The sequence below is a fragment of the Prunus mume genome, linkage group LG5 (genome assembly GCF_029339155.1).
Source record: "Prunus mume cultivar Tortuosa linkage group LG5, ASM2933915v1, whole genome shotgun sequence".
In the NCBI taxonomy this organism is placed as follows: Eukaryota; Viridiplantae; Streptophyta; class Magnoliopsida; order Rosales; family Rosaceae; genus Prunus; species Prunus mume.
In genome coordinates, this window is record NC_142702.1 from 24,497,723 (window position 1) to 24,510,850 (window position 13,128).

At 36.6% G+C, this 13,128-nt stretch overlaps 3 protein-coding genes across 4 annotated transcripts; all 3 read right to left on the reverse strand.

The window, feature by feature from the left end:
* Positions 1–1,051: 1,051 nt before the first annotated feature.
* Positions 1,052–3,236, reverse strand: LOC103332380 (uncharacterized). 2 transcript variants are annotated; one of them, XM_008235113.2, is made up of 5 exons: positions 2,953–3,236; positions 2,840–2,867; positions 2,031–2,261; positions 1,311–1,374; positions 1,052–1,232 (listed from the first exon to the last, which is right to left on the reverse strand). In XM_008235113.2, the coding sequence occupies exons 1-5, from the start codon at positions 3,087–3,089 to the stop codon at positions 1,168–1,170; spliced, it is 525 nt and encodes a 174-aa protein (XP_008233335.2). In that variant the 5' UTR covers positions 3,090–3,236; the 3' UTR covers positions 1,052–1,167. The 2 variants fall into 2 exon arrangements, with proteins under 2 accessions (XP_008233335.2, XP_088908798.1); XM_089052672.1 differs by having other exon boundaries at positions 1,173–1,232; positions 2,222–2,261.
* A 656-nt stretch (positions 3,237–3,892) lies between these two features.
* On the reverse strand, positions 3,893–7,915 carry LOC103332384 (MLO-like protein 6). The gene is made up of 15 exons (XM_008235117.3): positions 7,692–7,915; positions 7,339–7,396; positions 7,001–7,224; positions 6,800–6,916; positions 6,634–6,694; positions 6,335–6,417; positions 6,107–6,181; positions 5,909–6,003; positions 5,775–5,824; positions 5,593–5,633; positions 5,290–5,463; positions 5,124–5,159; positions 4,923–4,990; positions 4,743–4,803; positions 3,893–4,588 (listed from the first exon to the last, which is right to left on the reverse strand). The coding sequence occupies exons 1-15, from the start codon at positions 7,812–7,814 to the stop codon at positions 4,139–4,141; spliced, it is 1,716 nt and encodes a 571-aa protein (XP_008233339.2). The 5' UTR covers positions 7,815–7,915; the 3' UTR covers positions 3,893–4,138.
* Positions 7,916–10,603: 2,688 nt separating this feature from the next.
* Positions 10,604–12,853, reverse strand: TET6 (tetraspanin6). The gene is made up of 3 exons (XM_008235118.2): positions 12,304–12,853; positions 11,294–11,610; positions 10,604–10,854 (listed from the first exon to the last, which is right to left on the reverse strand). The coding sequence occupies exons 1-3, from the start codon at positions 12,793–12,795 to the stop codon at positions 10,815–10,817; spliced, it is 849 nt and encodes a 282-aa protein (XP_008233340.1). The 5' UTR covers positions 12,796–12,853; the 3' UTR covers positions 10,604–10,814.
* Positions 12,854–13,128: the final 275 nt, after the last annotated feature.

A 13,128-nucleotide genomic window follows, 5' to 3' on the forward strand; every position in this document is an offset into this window, starting at 1 on the left:
AAATTTCTTATTTGCTGAAAGACGTTGCTTTGAACGTAACGTACTACCCTTATTTATACCTGATTTCGTGTTCTATCCTCCTTAATTAAGGAATAGAATTACAATGCCCATAGGATTAGGAGACTAGTCCCATCTCATCCGTTGGAGATTAGGATATCCATAATGTGGTACCAACCTTCGAACCCAAGACCACTAGGAGTTAGTGCAAGCGAGTTAATTGAGAGACCTACCTATACCTGGATCAGTTAAGAGTTAATTCCCGAAGGATTAGGAAATTGGTCTCATCCGTTGGGAATTAGGAAACCCATTTAGATTAGGCATTCTCTCTCCAACACAACACTAGTGCCCAATAACATCACCAGCCCAACCCACCACCGTTTGGATTGGACACACATATAGTCAGGTTGAGAACACTCGATCACATATGTGATTGCAATCTCGAGCCTCAGGGTGACATGCAGTAATTATAGGCTTGTTCGCCTTTTGACTATGTTTAAGAACTTGGATCATCACCTTTAGGAATTTATAAGAACTTTTTATTCATCTTCAGTTGTCCAAGGCCAGTACTTCAGATGACAACAGGAAATTAACATTCAGATTAAATTGTTTTTAGGAAAGAAATAATTGTCACCTTCATTTCATTTCAACAAATTTACAACTTCTTATTGTGTTTATTTAGCAATCACATTACAGGAATATAAACAAAGTTGGCCAACAGGAAGGATTTGGTTGCCTTGGGATTCAATGAGAAAGAAACTATACTTTTCATTGCAAACATTTCCCCTCCACAGAGCTGTACAGAGAAATCAGGGGCCACATGACATTTTGTGATCCATTGCGAATTCTACAAATCAACTCTCAAGTGATTCTCCGGCAAAGTACTGTTTGTGGACCATTTTTCTGTAACTCTGTACAAGAAAATAAACAGAAGTTGCATTAGAGGTTTGCACAGTCGAACTGAGGAAGAATTGGCACTTTCTCACCCGCCGGCATCATATTCCATGGCATACCAGTTGGAACATTAGTTTACCAAGACAACATTTTATAGCTTAAGGTGGTAAAAGCAATTAATCTCATGGTGCATTCGTAGGCTACAAAGTCTTGAACTTAGCATGAATTGCAAGGTGGTTGAAGGTTTAAGAACATCTAATATTAAAGCTCAAGTTTCTAACCTTCCTTATTATTCCACAGAGCAGCAGCATAGCTGTTGAGGGGACTCTCCGGGTTTGGTTCTGCATGTAAGAACTAAAATGTCAGAAAATAATGAATGAAGTTTACAAGAAATTTCATGCAAAGAAGAGCAAGTTTACCTCCCAGTAGACTTTGAATGGACAGAAGTATAGTCCTGCAATCGTACGCTGAAGACCACTTGTCCTGTGCCACGTATAGCAAGAACAACATAAGCTTTTAAGAGTACATGAAAGTCAAAGAAAGGAAACTCAATCCAATATTAATATAAGACTCGTAGAATGACATTATTATCACCAATCAATTGCTTGCCCTACATCTGTTTTCCCCATCCTCATCACAACAAAAGTAACATTCTTATCATGCAACTCTTCCATCAATTTTTCTCAAAATACCCATAAATACTGATCTTACATTTTTGTTTTTTGTCATTTTTTTTGTATTTGTTAGTTCTGGATGAAGATGGCCACGGCAGCAATAGTGCTGTTATAACGCTATCAGAGTTTGCAGTGCCCTTGGATTAAGGGCACAGACATGTGGGCACTGCAGCACCACCGGTTAAGGGGCACTACCAGCATCCCCAAGTCAGGGGCATTGACATGTGTACAAACATTTAGATTTATCCAACCAATTCTAGTTTTCTATAAGACACCTCAAGTACTATAGAGTGAAGATCATCATATGGTGGAGCAAACTCCTTGATACAAGAGACACTGTCACCATCATAATGGTCAATCATAACTTCTCCATATTAGACACACAGGCTGTTTCTCTCACTTTATCCTCTTTGACCTTACTAGCACAAAGCTTGATATCAGTTTCTTTAACACAACGATAAATACCTGCAGAATATCAAGACATATATTGCCAAACTGATCAACATTTGGATGGAAGCACATTGTCTCAAACTTGACTTGGGGTGGCTTGAAAGGATAGTCCAGAGGAAAACGCAAAGAAAGTTTGTAGGATAAACCCTCATACATAGTTCCTTTTCCACCTTCAATTGTGCCAAGCCATGTAAAAATGCTCTCACCTTCAGGAAAAGCCGATACTCCAAGATCTCCTCCACTCATCTGAAAACAAGGACCAATAGATGTTGGACGGACAAACGTCAGTAAAACCAAGAGTTACTTGTCTCATAACTGAAATGAAAAGTAACAAGAAATAAGGTCATCAATTCATCAAATGGACTCCTATTAGACATTAAACTTCAAGAAGATACTGTTCAGCATAGAAAATTTTATGACAGAACAACATATCCTTCCAGTGTGTAAAGCCTACAAGTGGAAGTGTGATAATTGTTAAGACTTCTCAGACAACCACACACGCAGTGCAGCCATAATCTGATGCTTTGCATTGAATTCCTAGAGAACACACACACACAACTACCTACCTAACTTCTGCACCACACATCCCCATCATCCCAGGATTATCAAGAATCAAGAAAGTCCCCCCTTTTTTTTTTTTCCTTCTAGATTATGCTTCAAGTTTCAGCTTATGAAATTAAGATTGAACCCACAGAAAACCCAGTTCAAGATTTAGACAAAAATAAACAAATACAACAAGAAATGAAAGATTAACAGAGATTCAGGCAAAATCAAAAGCAAAGAATTTTTCCAAACAAAGTAACAAAAGAGAGAAACATACATACCATCAGAGACATCAACTCCTTCTGAAGCCTACAACAGCATTGAAACAAACCAAGTTTAGTTGCGAATTGAATTATCTCGGGATCCAAACAGCGAATTCAAGAAAAGGACTGACCTTTGTGAAACGGAGGTGGTGTCGACGGGGATGGGAGAAGCAGGGGGCTTTTTCTGAGTAGTTGCGGGTGTTTGGCGCTGACGCTGGGGCTGCGCGACCGACGAGTTGTCGGCCGTTGGATTGGGGCGGACCTCCATGCTCACGGTGATCAATAGCCTATCCGATCGACGGTTGCTATTCAACTTAACGGTTTCTGCAGCGGTGGTGGTAAATCGTAATGAGGCTGTCTTTTTGTTTTATCTTTTATTTATTTTTGTTTTTAAATTTATTAATGAGAGAACTATAATGGGGGCACGACCTGCTGTTGGTGTGACTGATTATAATCACTCATAAAATCATCATAATATTATAATTTTTATAATAATAATAAAAAAACAAAAAAATGTGATAATGTAATTTGGTGTAAATTATTTTATAGAATAAGCTGGACTAAATTAATAAGAAGATAATATCAAATATTTATTGTAGGTTAGTGTACAAGTATAGCAATCACATAGCTGGAATGAGAATGAAAGAAGATGGCAATGGAGGAAAATAGGAATCTTTTGATGCCATTTGTGTAGAAGGGTTCTTATTAAAGATTGAAATTGAAGCATTAGCAAATAATTGTGAACAACAATGACACTACACGATCTAAGGGGATAGAAAGGAATCTTACTCACACAAAACCACATATTACAAATCCGAACATCAAATCAATCAAGCGTCTTTGTTTTGACAACCAAAAAAAATCAAGCATCTTAGTTAGTAGTGGAATGATCTTCTTTCGTTATTGGGAGGCAAGCCAAATTAGTAGAAGCTAGTGTTTGCGTGTTACAAAGTTCATAAAGAACGTTAAAGTAAATATTAATGATTAGGATGAATAAAAGAGTATATGCGCGACTGATCCTAACAATGCTCGTGAACTCACACCCCAACTGTGTAGGATTCATTTGTAGTCTTTTGTCTCTTGGGTATAATTATATTTCTAAAAATGAAATTGTATATGTAAAGTACAATATGTGATGCCTAACAAAGCAAAAAATTACACTACCATCATGCACAGCACACAATATCCTACACGCAACACAAATTAATGAAATCATCCTATCCCCTGTTGCTGCAAATGCTCAACCATATATGATGTACACAGAAGAAGAAGAGGAAGAAGAAAATGGTTGGCAGCATGTCATATGATCCAACTCCATCAACTTCTTGATTTTCCTTTGCCAAATGAAAACTCAGACAGACCAATGTTAACTTCATGCTGAGTATGAATCCCAGGCGGTGCCGGAGGCAATTGTGTTGTTGAAGTAGGCTCTTGATCCAGTTCCCTAATCTCTTCTGGGTCACTGGGTCCAGCATTGTTATTGTTTAGGGAATGTGATGACCCTTCAATTTCCCAATGACTTAATTCAAGGTTTGATGCTCTTGGAGATACATAATAGCCATCAGCATCGCTGCGTTTGTGCTTGTGCAGCAGATGGACCGGGGACATGCGCAAGCCGTGGCTGGGAGTTCCCGGCGTACTTGAGAATGGTGTGTTTGAGTGTGAATGAGGGCCGAGTTTTGTTTTCTTTTTGGCTGTGTTGTGCCAGCTCTTCAGTGCTCTTACCACTTCCTCATTGAAAACGGTGCGTTTCATGGTAGAACCCATCTGTTTGAGTTTGATCAAACAAAACAAAGTTAACCGATGTTAAATCAATTGGGATTCACTTGTAGCCTGCTGGGACTCTTTTTTTTTTTTTTTTTTTTTTCAATTTTCATGTGCACAATTTAAAATCTGATATTGAAAGCGAGATCATTTTCACCTGTGTCACTAGAGCATAGAGAGGCAGAGTCACATAACTGCATAAAAATTGTACAATGACCCTGAGGAGATCACCCAAAAAAAGGAATTGTGTGCATTAGCAAAACAAATTGTGCTCATTGAATGATTAACATATGGATTTGTACAAAATTTGTTTTAGTGTGTAAAGCACACTGCTCACCCCATTGAGATCCTGATCACGATATCTTCGGTGCGCTCGTGGAAGCAAGATTTTATCCCAAACGCATACTGAAGTAGAGAAAATCAATTATTTAGGCTATGAAAACTAAAGAAAGCTCTATTTCAATGGTTAAAGTATCTTTTGGTTAACATCTAATCTAAGTATAAGCAGATCTTTGTAAACGTGGTCATTTTTACTTACTGTACTCCATGCAAAGAAGGCCAGCTGAAATGCATTCTGCAATGAAGAGAAAGAAATAACAAAAGAGCAGCATGTAAAAATACAAACAAGTATGACTGTATATGATTATATAATATCCGAGAATTGAAGCTATACAAATGAATTCTGGATGCATATTTTGAAGTACCTGAAACAGAACGAAGTGGATGAGAAAGAGCATGAAGCGAGGGCTTCCAAACCAGAAGAGGTGATCGCCGGGTTGAACAAGAGGGGCACCCTTCACCACATCCCCTCTCTCCTGAATCCTCAGCCCCATCATTGATATAATCACTTGTAGTTTTGTTCCCACCAACAGGATTATCTACAAGATTTTTAATCACTATCAGGATTTTCTGTTTTGCTCACAACCCTTAAATTTATGTGGCCTGCAACTGCAATGGCCATAGTAAAAAGGGAATGCATGACACTTGGATGATGAATTTGATCTTACAACTAAAGGGATAAATGGTAGCCAGAAATAAGAATACCATCCTGTCCAAAGAGGAAACATTTCTTTGTCAGTAAATTCCCAAACTTTTCATGACAATTTTCGGAATCAATTATAAAAATAAAAATAAAGGATTTTACAATAACACTAGAAACAGATAAGACCTAATAGAATATCTCATTTACCATATGTGTTGGAAAGCAAGAACAGCACTGCAGAGAACCATATAATTGGGCTGCATCCATGAAGTATAAAGTTAAGTTTGTAAGACAGAGTTAAACAAAGAACCTAATAACTTTAGACACTACAGAACACCAACCTGATCTCCACAACAACTTTGAAATCCTCTTCAAGTGATCTGCTTATGTACTTCCGAAAATCAAATGTCGTTTCACTGTCTGGTGCCAAATGTGCCTGAAATCACAAAGCATAGAATTTGAGTCCATTTATGACCTGCATCTTGAATCCCATTTAAGGCCTTGCGTATGCAAATGAATTAGGCAACTGTTTTTCTTACCATGATAAATCCATGCCTCAGGGTTAGGTAATCAACCCTAGTAACCGACTGGAAGAGCTGCCTGAAGAAAGACACCTGGACGGGAAAAAAGAGAAACTTTGAGACATTTGGTCAAGCAATTTTATGTAAGTTGAGAAACTTAGGAGTGTGTTTCTGAAGTTGACATCAAGGTTTCTTGCTGACAGAACTTGGGAACAAGGATCAACTTCACGGAAGTATGTTACTTACAATCCAAAGGGTCAATGGTGACCTGAATTTCAAATGTCTCTGTCCAAATGATGTGTCCCTTGCAAACCTAAACCTTTCTGGATCTGCAATACAAATAATTTAATGAGTTATAATCCAAGAAGTGCCCTTGATGGTTAATTGGAAAATATTCTTATAATTAATCATGAGAAGCCTGAATCTGTGAACAAAGTTTGTAAGAAGAAACTTTATAATTTACAAGAAAAAAATAATAATAGTAGTCAACAGAAAAGTTCCAGCAAGATGATGTATTAAAGTCAACCTGGAGCAAAATTACAAACCATTGTAGTACTGATGTTCAATTGACCTTGTGTCTTTCTCCCAAACCTTCCATTTTCTCATCTGTAATCCAAAAAGATAAAAAATACACTGAAAAGATGAAACACAAAGAGAGAGAGAGAGAGAGAGAGAGTGAGTCTCCAAAGTTGTACTAATTTGCTACTTTACCTTGTATCTTCCCAAAGTCAAGGTAAGGATGCAGTAGAGCACATGAAAAAGTGCTAACACAAAGATAAATATGTGCAGTTGGTGAATCCCATAGGCAGACACAAAGGCAACTTTACCCTGCAAAAATTCACAGTCAATTAGAATTTTAGTGGCCAAAGGATGTTATATATCAGTACGGAAACAGAACCGTTTGCTTTTTACCTCCTTTGAACAATAATCATCTCCTTTTACTGCTAATCTGCGCCTGTAACTGAAGTCAGGATTTGAGAAATAAAGAAGTTTCCTACCCTTGTTTTCAGATTTTGACCGTGCTTCCTTACTGCAGGGAAGCCAAGAGTCTCCAATACTTTTTGGTATGCATATATCAGAGATATAATCTTGCAGCACAGTTAGGAGCAAGGATATAAATCCCAATAGCATGAGCTCTTCAAAGAAATCAAAGAGAACAAACAAATTGTTAGGCTTTGAACAAACATAAATTGCTTTAATTCCAAAAGAAAAAAAAAGAAAAAAAACTAAATGACCAGATGATGGGGTACCAGATTTAATCTTCTCAAGTGCTTCAACTAGAGCTCTCTTGTGTTTGCTTGTTAACCACTGAAAATGGTGCAAGAACAATGTCAGGTGCAATGATCAACATTGATGTTTAAAGACAAGAAAGTAAATTCAAGCAGGCAGCCAATGCCCAGAACACTAATTCTGGTGCACTCAGATTCATCTGCACCAGTTTAATAAACTGAAAACCCAAATAAAGTGAAGGCAGCAGCAAAGCCTTCATCCCAACTACATTGGATTTGGTTGCATGCATGATCTTTAACTGAACAATATTTTTTTATGGGAATGAGGCCAATCAGCTTGAAGCCAATTAGTTAACTAAGCAATTTGGCCTTACCTTTCCTATGAGGTGTATGATATGTTCAATGAAGATTGAAACTGCAAGCAACACAAAACAGACCACAGCAACAGCCCATGTTGGTGTTTCCTCTAGGGAACGCTCTTTACTTAGTTCGGCCATTCGAATTTCTACCCAAAAGCGCTACCAAGATATTCCTGTGAATCTAAATATTATATGTATATAAATGTGTTTCTCTTTGTTATTTATAAGGGAAATTATGCGTGTTGAAGGGAAAGGGCAGGACAAGAAATTCAAGATATTGTTTAAGACCAGTTATGATGAAAGACTTTTAAGTAGCAGTCTCTGTCATTCTATGCCGACTTTATCGCCAAGAGCTTATCAAAATTAAGCAAATCAGCAAATTAACTTGGAAATAATTTTCAATAATTAACGTATCCTTTGGAATGAGAAATGGGACAAATGGACACTGCCAAAAAGACCACTACTAGTTCATAGGGTCGTTATACTTTTCAATTGCTGGTACGAATGATTAAGATCATGAACTCGTGGTGAAGAGACAGCTTAAGATTTTTCCTGTTCTGAACTGAAATGAAGGGCATTTACAAGATTCAAACGGGTCTTTGTCAGGAGAAATTATACAGCATGGTAGTACCATGTGTTGCAACTTGCAAGTTGAATGGACGTAGCACCATATGTCAATTGCCATGATGTACTACCAGACTACTGTATAATTTCTCCTTTGTCAGTTCATAATTAAAAAAAATGATATGATTGAAAGAGCCAATGAACTAAACAATAATCCACAAAGCCCACGGGGGATAAGACCTTGCAATGGTTCATGGTATTTGATATTCTAGACAAAACTAATCATCTTGAGGACCTACAGGTATTTGGTATTTGCAACTTGGCATTTTCATCAATACACAAACGTGTTTTACCCAATGTTTTGAAAGGCATGCCTAAGCGCGACTGAGAGCGTGAGGCGATGGTAAAACGCCTCAAGCGTACCTCTGTTTAGAGATTGTTGTTAAAGGCATACGCCAAGTTACGGAGGCGTACGCCAAATTCCAAAAGCGTACGCTTGAAATTGCAGAGGCGTTGCAGAGCGGAGAAGAACACGATGAAACCTAACTTTATTTCTCTCAAAACAATCCCGTATGGTACAGCTTTTGTGTTTAAAGAGTCAAGCAAAACGCCAGCGTTTCAACATCCATGGTTTCTAAGTTTAAGAACATAACATAAGCTCAGGTCCCACTTCCTCTATTCCTTCACAATAAAAAATTATTATATTAATTAGTCCCTCATGTGCCTTTTATCTTCTGCTCTCACCTCACCCAATACAAGGTTCACAAAAATCAGATTTCCCTCTGTTTAAATTTTGACTAGCTCTCTGCCATATCCACCCACATATTTCTAACGGAAGCCTCTCTTTCAATATATTCGAACAGGCTGCATCAATTTGAATTCATATCCAGTCTATAACAGTCTAAATCAATTTAGGGCTTAAAGAAAGGCTTGAGATGTTTCAATTTATGAATCAATGACCTCACAACATATATGGATCATATGTTTTACATATTATTAACATACTAATATATTTTTATTTATGATAATTGAATGTTCAAAAGGCTTGCGTCTTATCGCCTCAAGGCTTACGCCTCGCTTTTGAGATATAAAACGCCTCACCTTTCAAAACATTACCAAGTCATCATACTTATATCACATATTTTTGTTTGCATTGAAGAGATATAACTAGTACGGTTAAACAAATCAATTCAGGAAATTAATTTAGAACTTTTCAAGACAATCTCTACGTCAATTTATACTTGCATACTCGTTCAGTCATCCAGACATTAATGTCAAATTTGTTCTCTTCTCACTTTTGATTTTATTTGAAAAAAGACCCTTGATCTTGTTAGACAATCGTTAACTTAAAAAACTTAAGTTGTCGTAGGAATATGCCAACAATGTATATCAAACTTACAGTTGTGGCAAAGAGACATACTGTTATTTTGAAGCCTGAGACTTGTTGAAACGGCCTAAAAACTAGATCTGGCAAATTTTGTTCTTTCCCAGACAAATTTTCACCGGAATAGACCTTTCACGATTGAATGTGATTATGTGATTTATTTTAATGAGATTAAATTTTTTTGCTTGGTGATGAAAATTTATCATCCTTGTTGCATATAATGGTCAGACTCGTTAACCTAAATTTATCATACTAAATTTCTTATGCTCCATATCATATAATGGTCTTATCAAAAAATATATTCCTTATAGAAAGGCCAGACTCGTTAACCTAATTAACATTGCATAATCATATTCGATTTACTTTGTCTGACCAAACCCAGGGCCCTTTTTCTCCTACATTTCTGTTCATATTCAAACTTATGATCTATGAGCAAGTTGCATATATACATATATATATGTACTTCATTCTGCTTTTATTGCTTTCTGTATTAAAAACTACACCAGTCAAAAGGCAGGTATGGTGGTAATGGCATCATCCATTTCTGTACAGAGAAAGCAGCAAATGAAGCCATGAGATTTTCAAAAGCAAGAACATTATATATACAACTGAGTTTGTCCCATCTCTTTAGAGCACCCATCTCAAGCTAATAAAACTGTTATTTTCTGTCATATATAAAATGTATCAAGATTTCATCATTTAAATTAAGAATTGCATATCTGCTATATATACATATGTGTAGTCTGAAATTTGGCTGAACACATACATATCTGGTTTTTTAGGCTGACCCAATTTAAGGTCACCCAATTTTCAGTCTTTGATATATTATATATGTGCAAAGGTAGAGGAATCTTACATTGATCATTGTTTTTATGTTAGAGGTGTAATATCTCTGTAGATTTGGTTATGTCTGTTTATAAGTATGTAGATTAAGTTGTGTAAATCCATACATGGCAGAAAAGTAGAAAGAAGAAAAAGATAGAGGTATGATCTTTGAAATAAAAGTAAATCCATCTTTGTACAGAAAAAACACAACTACATTTATAAAAATAAAAATAAAAAGTCTATCCAAAAAGAGGATTTGAGACCTCCAATTCCCATACATTGAAAAAACAACTGAATTGTCCCATCTTTAGAGCACACCTAAGAACAAGATTCACAGTAACAGAAAGAAGATAGAGTTTCTTCAACTAATAAAGCTGTTCTTTTCTGTGATGCCACCATCTCCACCTGCAAAAAGTAACCAAAAAAGCTTGGCTTAGCATTAAGCAATGAGAGAGAGAGAGAGAGAGAGAGATTTATGACCTAAGAAAAAAAGCATTAATAAGAGGGAGAGAGATTGAAATCTTTAATATAACTGGTCCTCCACATCTAAAGCTGTCTTGACAAACACTTTAGACCACACTCTTACAAGTTTCAGAATTACCACTCTCCTTTTTCAGCCTAACTTTGATGGTTAATTTATCTTACCTTTTTTTTTATTGGCCAACTAAAGGCTCTTTTGGACTTGTTACATAATTTTTCACATTCTTTGTTTATAATTTTCAAAATCAAAAGCATAACAGTTAGGTGGAGGAGTACTATAACTCTAAAACCAAAATAAATGTGATCAACAACTCATATTCACAGTTTGACAAGATAACATTTTACTAATGAACACGTAACTCACCAATAGTAATCCCATCTGGGTCGAACTTTGGACATCCGGTTCTGACCATATGGGTGGTCCGTTTCAGCTCTCTGGGTGTTCCGGAAAGCACAGCACCCAATTGAATAGATTCCAATGAGGACCACAAGCATGACAATGTTGAGGACAGAGAGCTTGTGCCAGTCTCTTTTGATGTCTTCAAGCACTCCAGCTTTGCATGAATCGCACTCGTAGCATAACAAGTTGGGCGCATTGTTCCACCGGTAGCAGTCCGGGTCTTGACTCACTGTGGTTGCCATGTTGTAATTGCATAATGTTGGTGGCTTGCAACAACCAGACTGCATATAATATACATATATGCACCCCAAATCATTAAATTATTACAAGCTTTAGAATGAGCTAATAAGTCTTTACACACGACATGAACTTTATACATATATATCTCTCTCTCTACTTTATCATCCAAAGAAAAGCTCTTGCTATATTTATTTTTTACTTTTGCTGGGAAAAGCCGTCTTGAAATACATACAATGGGAAGAATTCTATGGTTCATACATGAGAAGAGTACGAGGGTAAACTTAATTGAACAAGAAGAAAGAAAGTTTTAGAGAAAAAGTTGGGATTTTAAGTATTTTCCTTATCATATTATGCTTCTATCTAATTATAAATTACAATACATCAACCTAATTAAGAAACGTGAATGAATCGATCGAATTTTTAAGAAAACAAACACAAGCAAAATTATTTTTTTATTAACAAGTATCCTTTTCTAATATTTGTTTCAACTACTCTCTTTTTTTAAGCATGGAAAAAAAAAAAGGAGAAAAGTTGTAAGAAGGGAGCTTCTATTATCATATTTGCAATTCTATTGATTTCTTGAGGATGTTTAGGAAAATTTAGAAGAAGAAAAACAATCCTATATAGGTAGAGGCTTACAATCACATATAATACAAGACCCAAATGAACTTGAATATGTAGCCAGCAATGAATTGTAAATTACCAAGCAAAAAGAACACATATGTACTAATTACCTGTATGGGAGACATGTCTCTCTCAAGATAATCAAGAGGTGTCCAAGCAATAAGCTTAGCACAAGTCTTGGACCCCAATATGCAACTCCTAATCTTAGTCCAATAGTTAGGATCCTTAATCCTATTCTTCAACCATGGTGAGTAATCTTCAAGATGGTACTCCTTATAAACCCTACTAGGCACATCCACTCCACCACCTTGACTTGTGACCACAAACCCAAACACAGTTAAACCCATTAGGGTTGCAATTAGGAGCAACATAACCACTAAGTACACCCAAAGTGCCCAAGCCACATTGAAGCAAGCACCAATGAAGCCTGCTAGAGATATGATGAGCACAACAAAACCCACCACCAGAAGCGGGGTTTGGAGGAAGGTTTCACATGTGGTGCTGCTCCTTGCCATCCATAGACCTCCTCCAATTATGGGTATTGATGCTAAGAGAGTGAAAAGGTTCAAGAACCCTATCACTGTGTTGCTGAACCTATACATCTCTCTCTCTGTTCTCTCTCTCTCTCTGTTGTTTTCTACTTGTGTTTTTTAACTCCTAATTTCTCTCTCTTTATATGGGTGGCAATGCTTTACTCTGTGTTGGTGCTGCTGAAAGCTTCAAGAATTCAAAATGCTTATCTCCCTTTTTTTTTTTTTTGTTACCCTATTTGCTTTCCATAGATTAAGATATTCATTCATAAACTTTATTAATAGAAGTACTGTATGTGCATGATAATTACTAAATTATTGACACTCTGAGTGGTTGAATGACCAAAATGCCCTTGGATTGAATTTGATTCGTTAAGCATTGTTCAAGGCAAGAAAAGAATATGG

Bases quoted from the DNA above. Each gene is read 5' to 3' on its own strand.
- LOC103332380 (XM_008235113.2), bottom strand. From the start codon at position 3,089: ATGGAGGTCCGCCCCAATCCAACGGCCGACAACTCGTCGGTCGCGCAG. The intron at 2,262-2,839 runs GTATGTATGTTT...CCTTGTTTTCAG, and splicing joins AGGAGTTGATGTCTCTGATG to ATGAGTGGAGGAGATCTTGG. The intron at 1,233-1,310 runs GTAAACTTGCTC...TCTTACATGCAG, and splicing joins CATTCAAAGTCTACTGGGAG to AACCAAACCCGGAGAGTCCC.
- LOC103332384 (XM_008235117.3), bottom strand. From the start codon at position 7,814: ATGGCCGAACTAAGTAAAGAGCGTTCCCTAGAGGAAACACCAACATGG. The intron at 6,695-6,799 runs GTAAAGTAGCAA...TTTGGATTACAG, and splicing joins TGACTTTGGGAAGATACAAG to ATGAGAAAATGGAAGGTTTG. The intron at 5,825-5,908 runs GTTGGTGTTCTG...TCATGGATGCAG, and splicing joins AAAGTTGTTGTGGAGATCAG to CCCAATTATATGGTTCTCTG.
- TET6 (XM_008235118.2), bottom strand. From the start codon at position 12,795: ATGTATAGGTTCAGCAACACAGTGATAGGGTTCTTGAACCTTTTCACT. The intron at 11,611-12,303 runs GTAATTAGTACA...TATTATATGCAG, and splicing joins GAGACATGTCTCCCATACAG to TCTGGTTGTTGCAAGCCACC. The intron at 10,855-11,293 runs GTGAGTTACGTG...TACTTTTTGCAG, and splicing joins CCCAGATGGGATTACTATTG to GTGGAGATGGTGGCATCACA.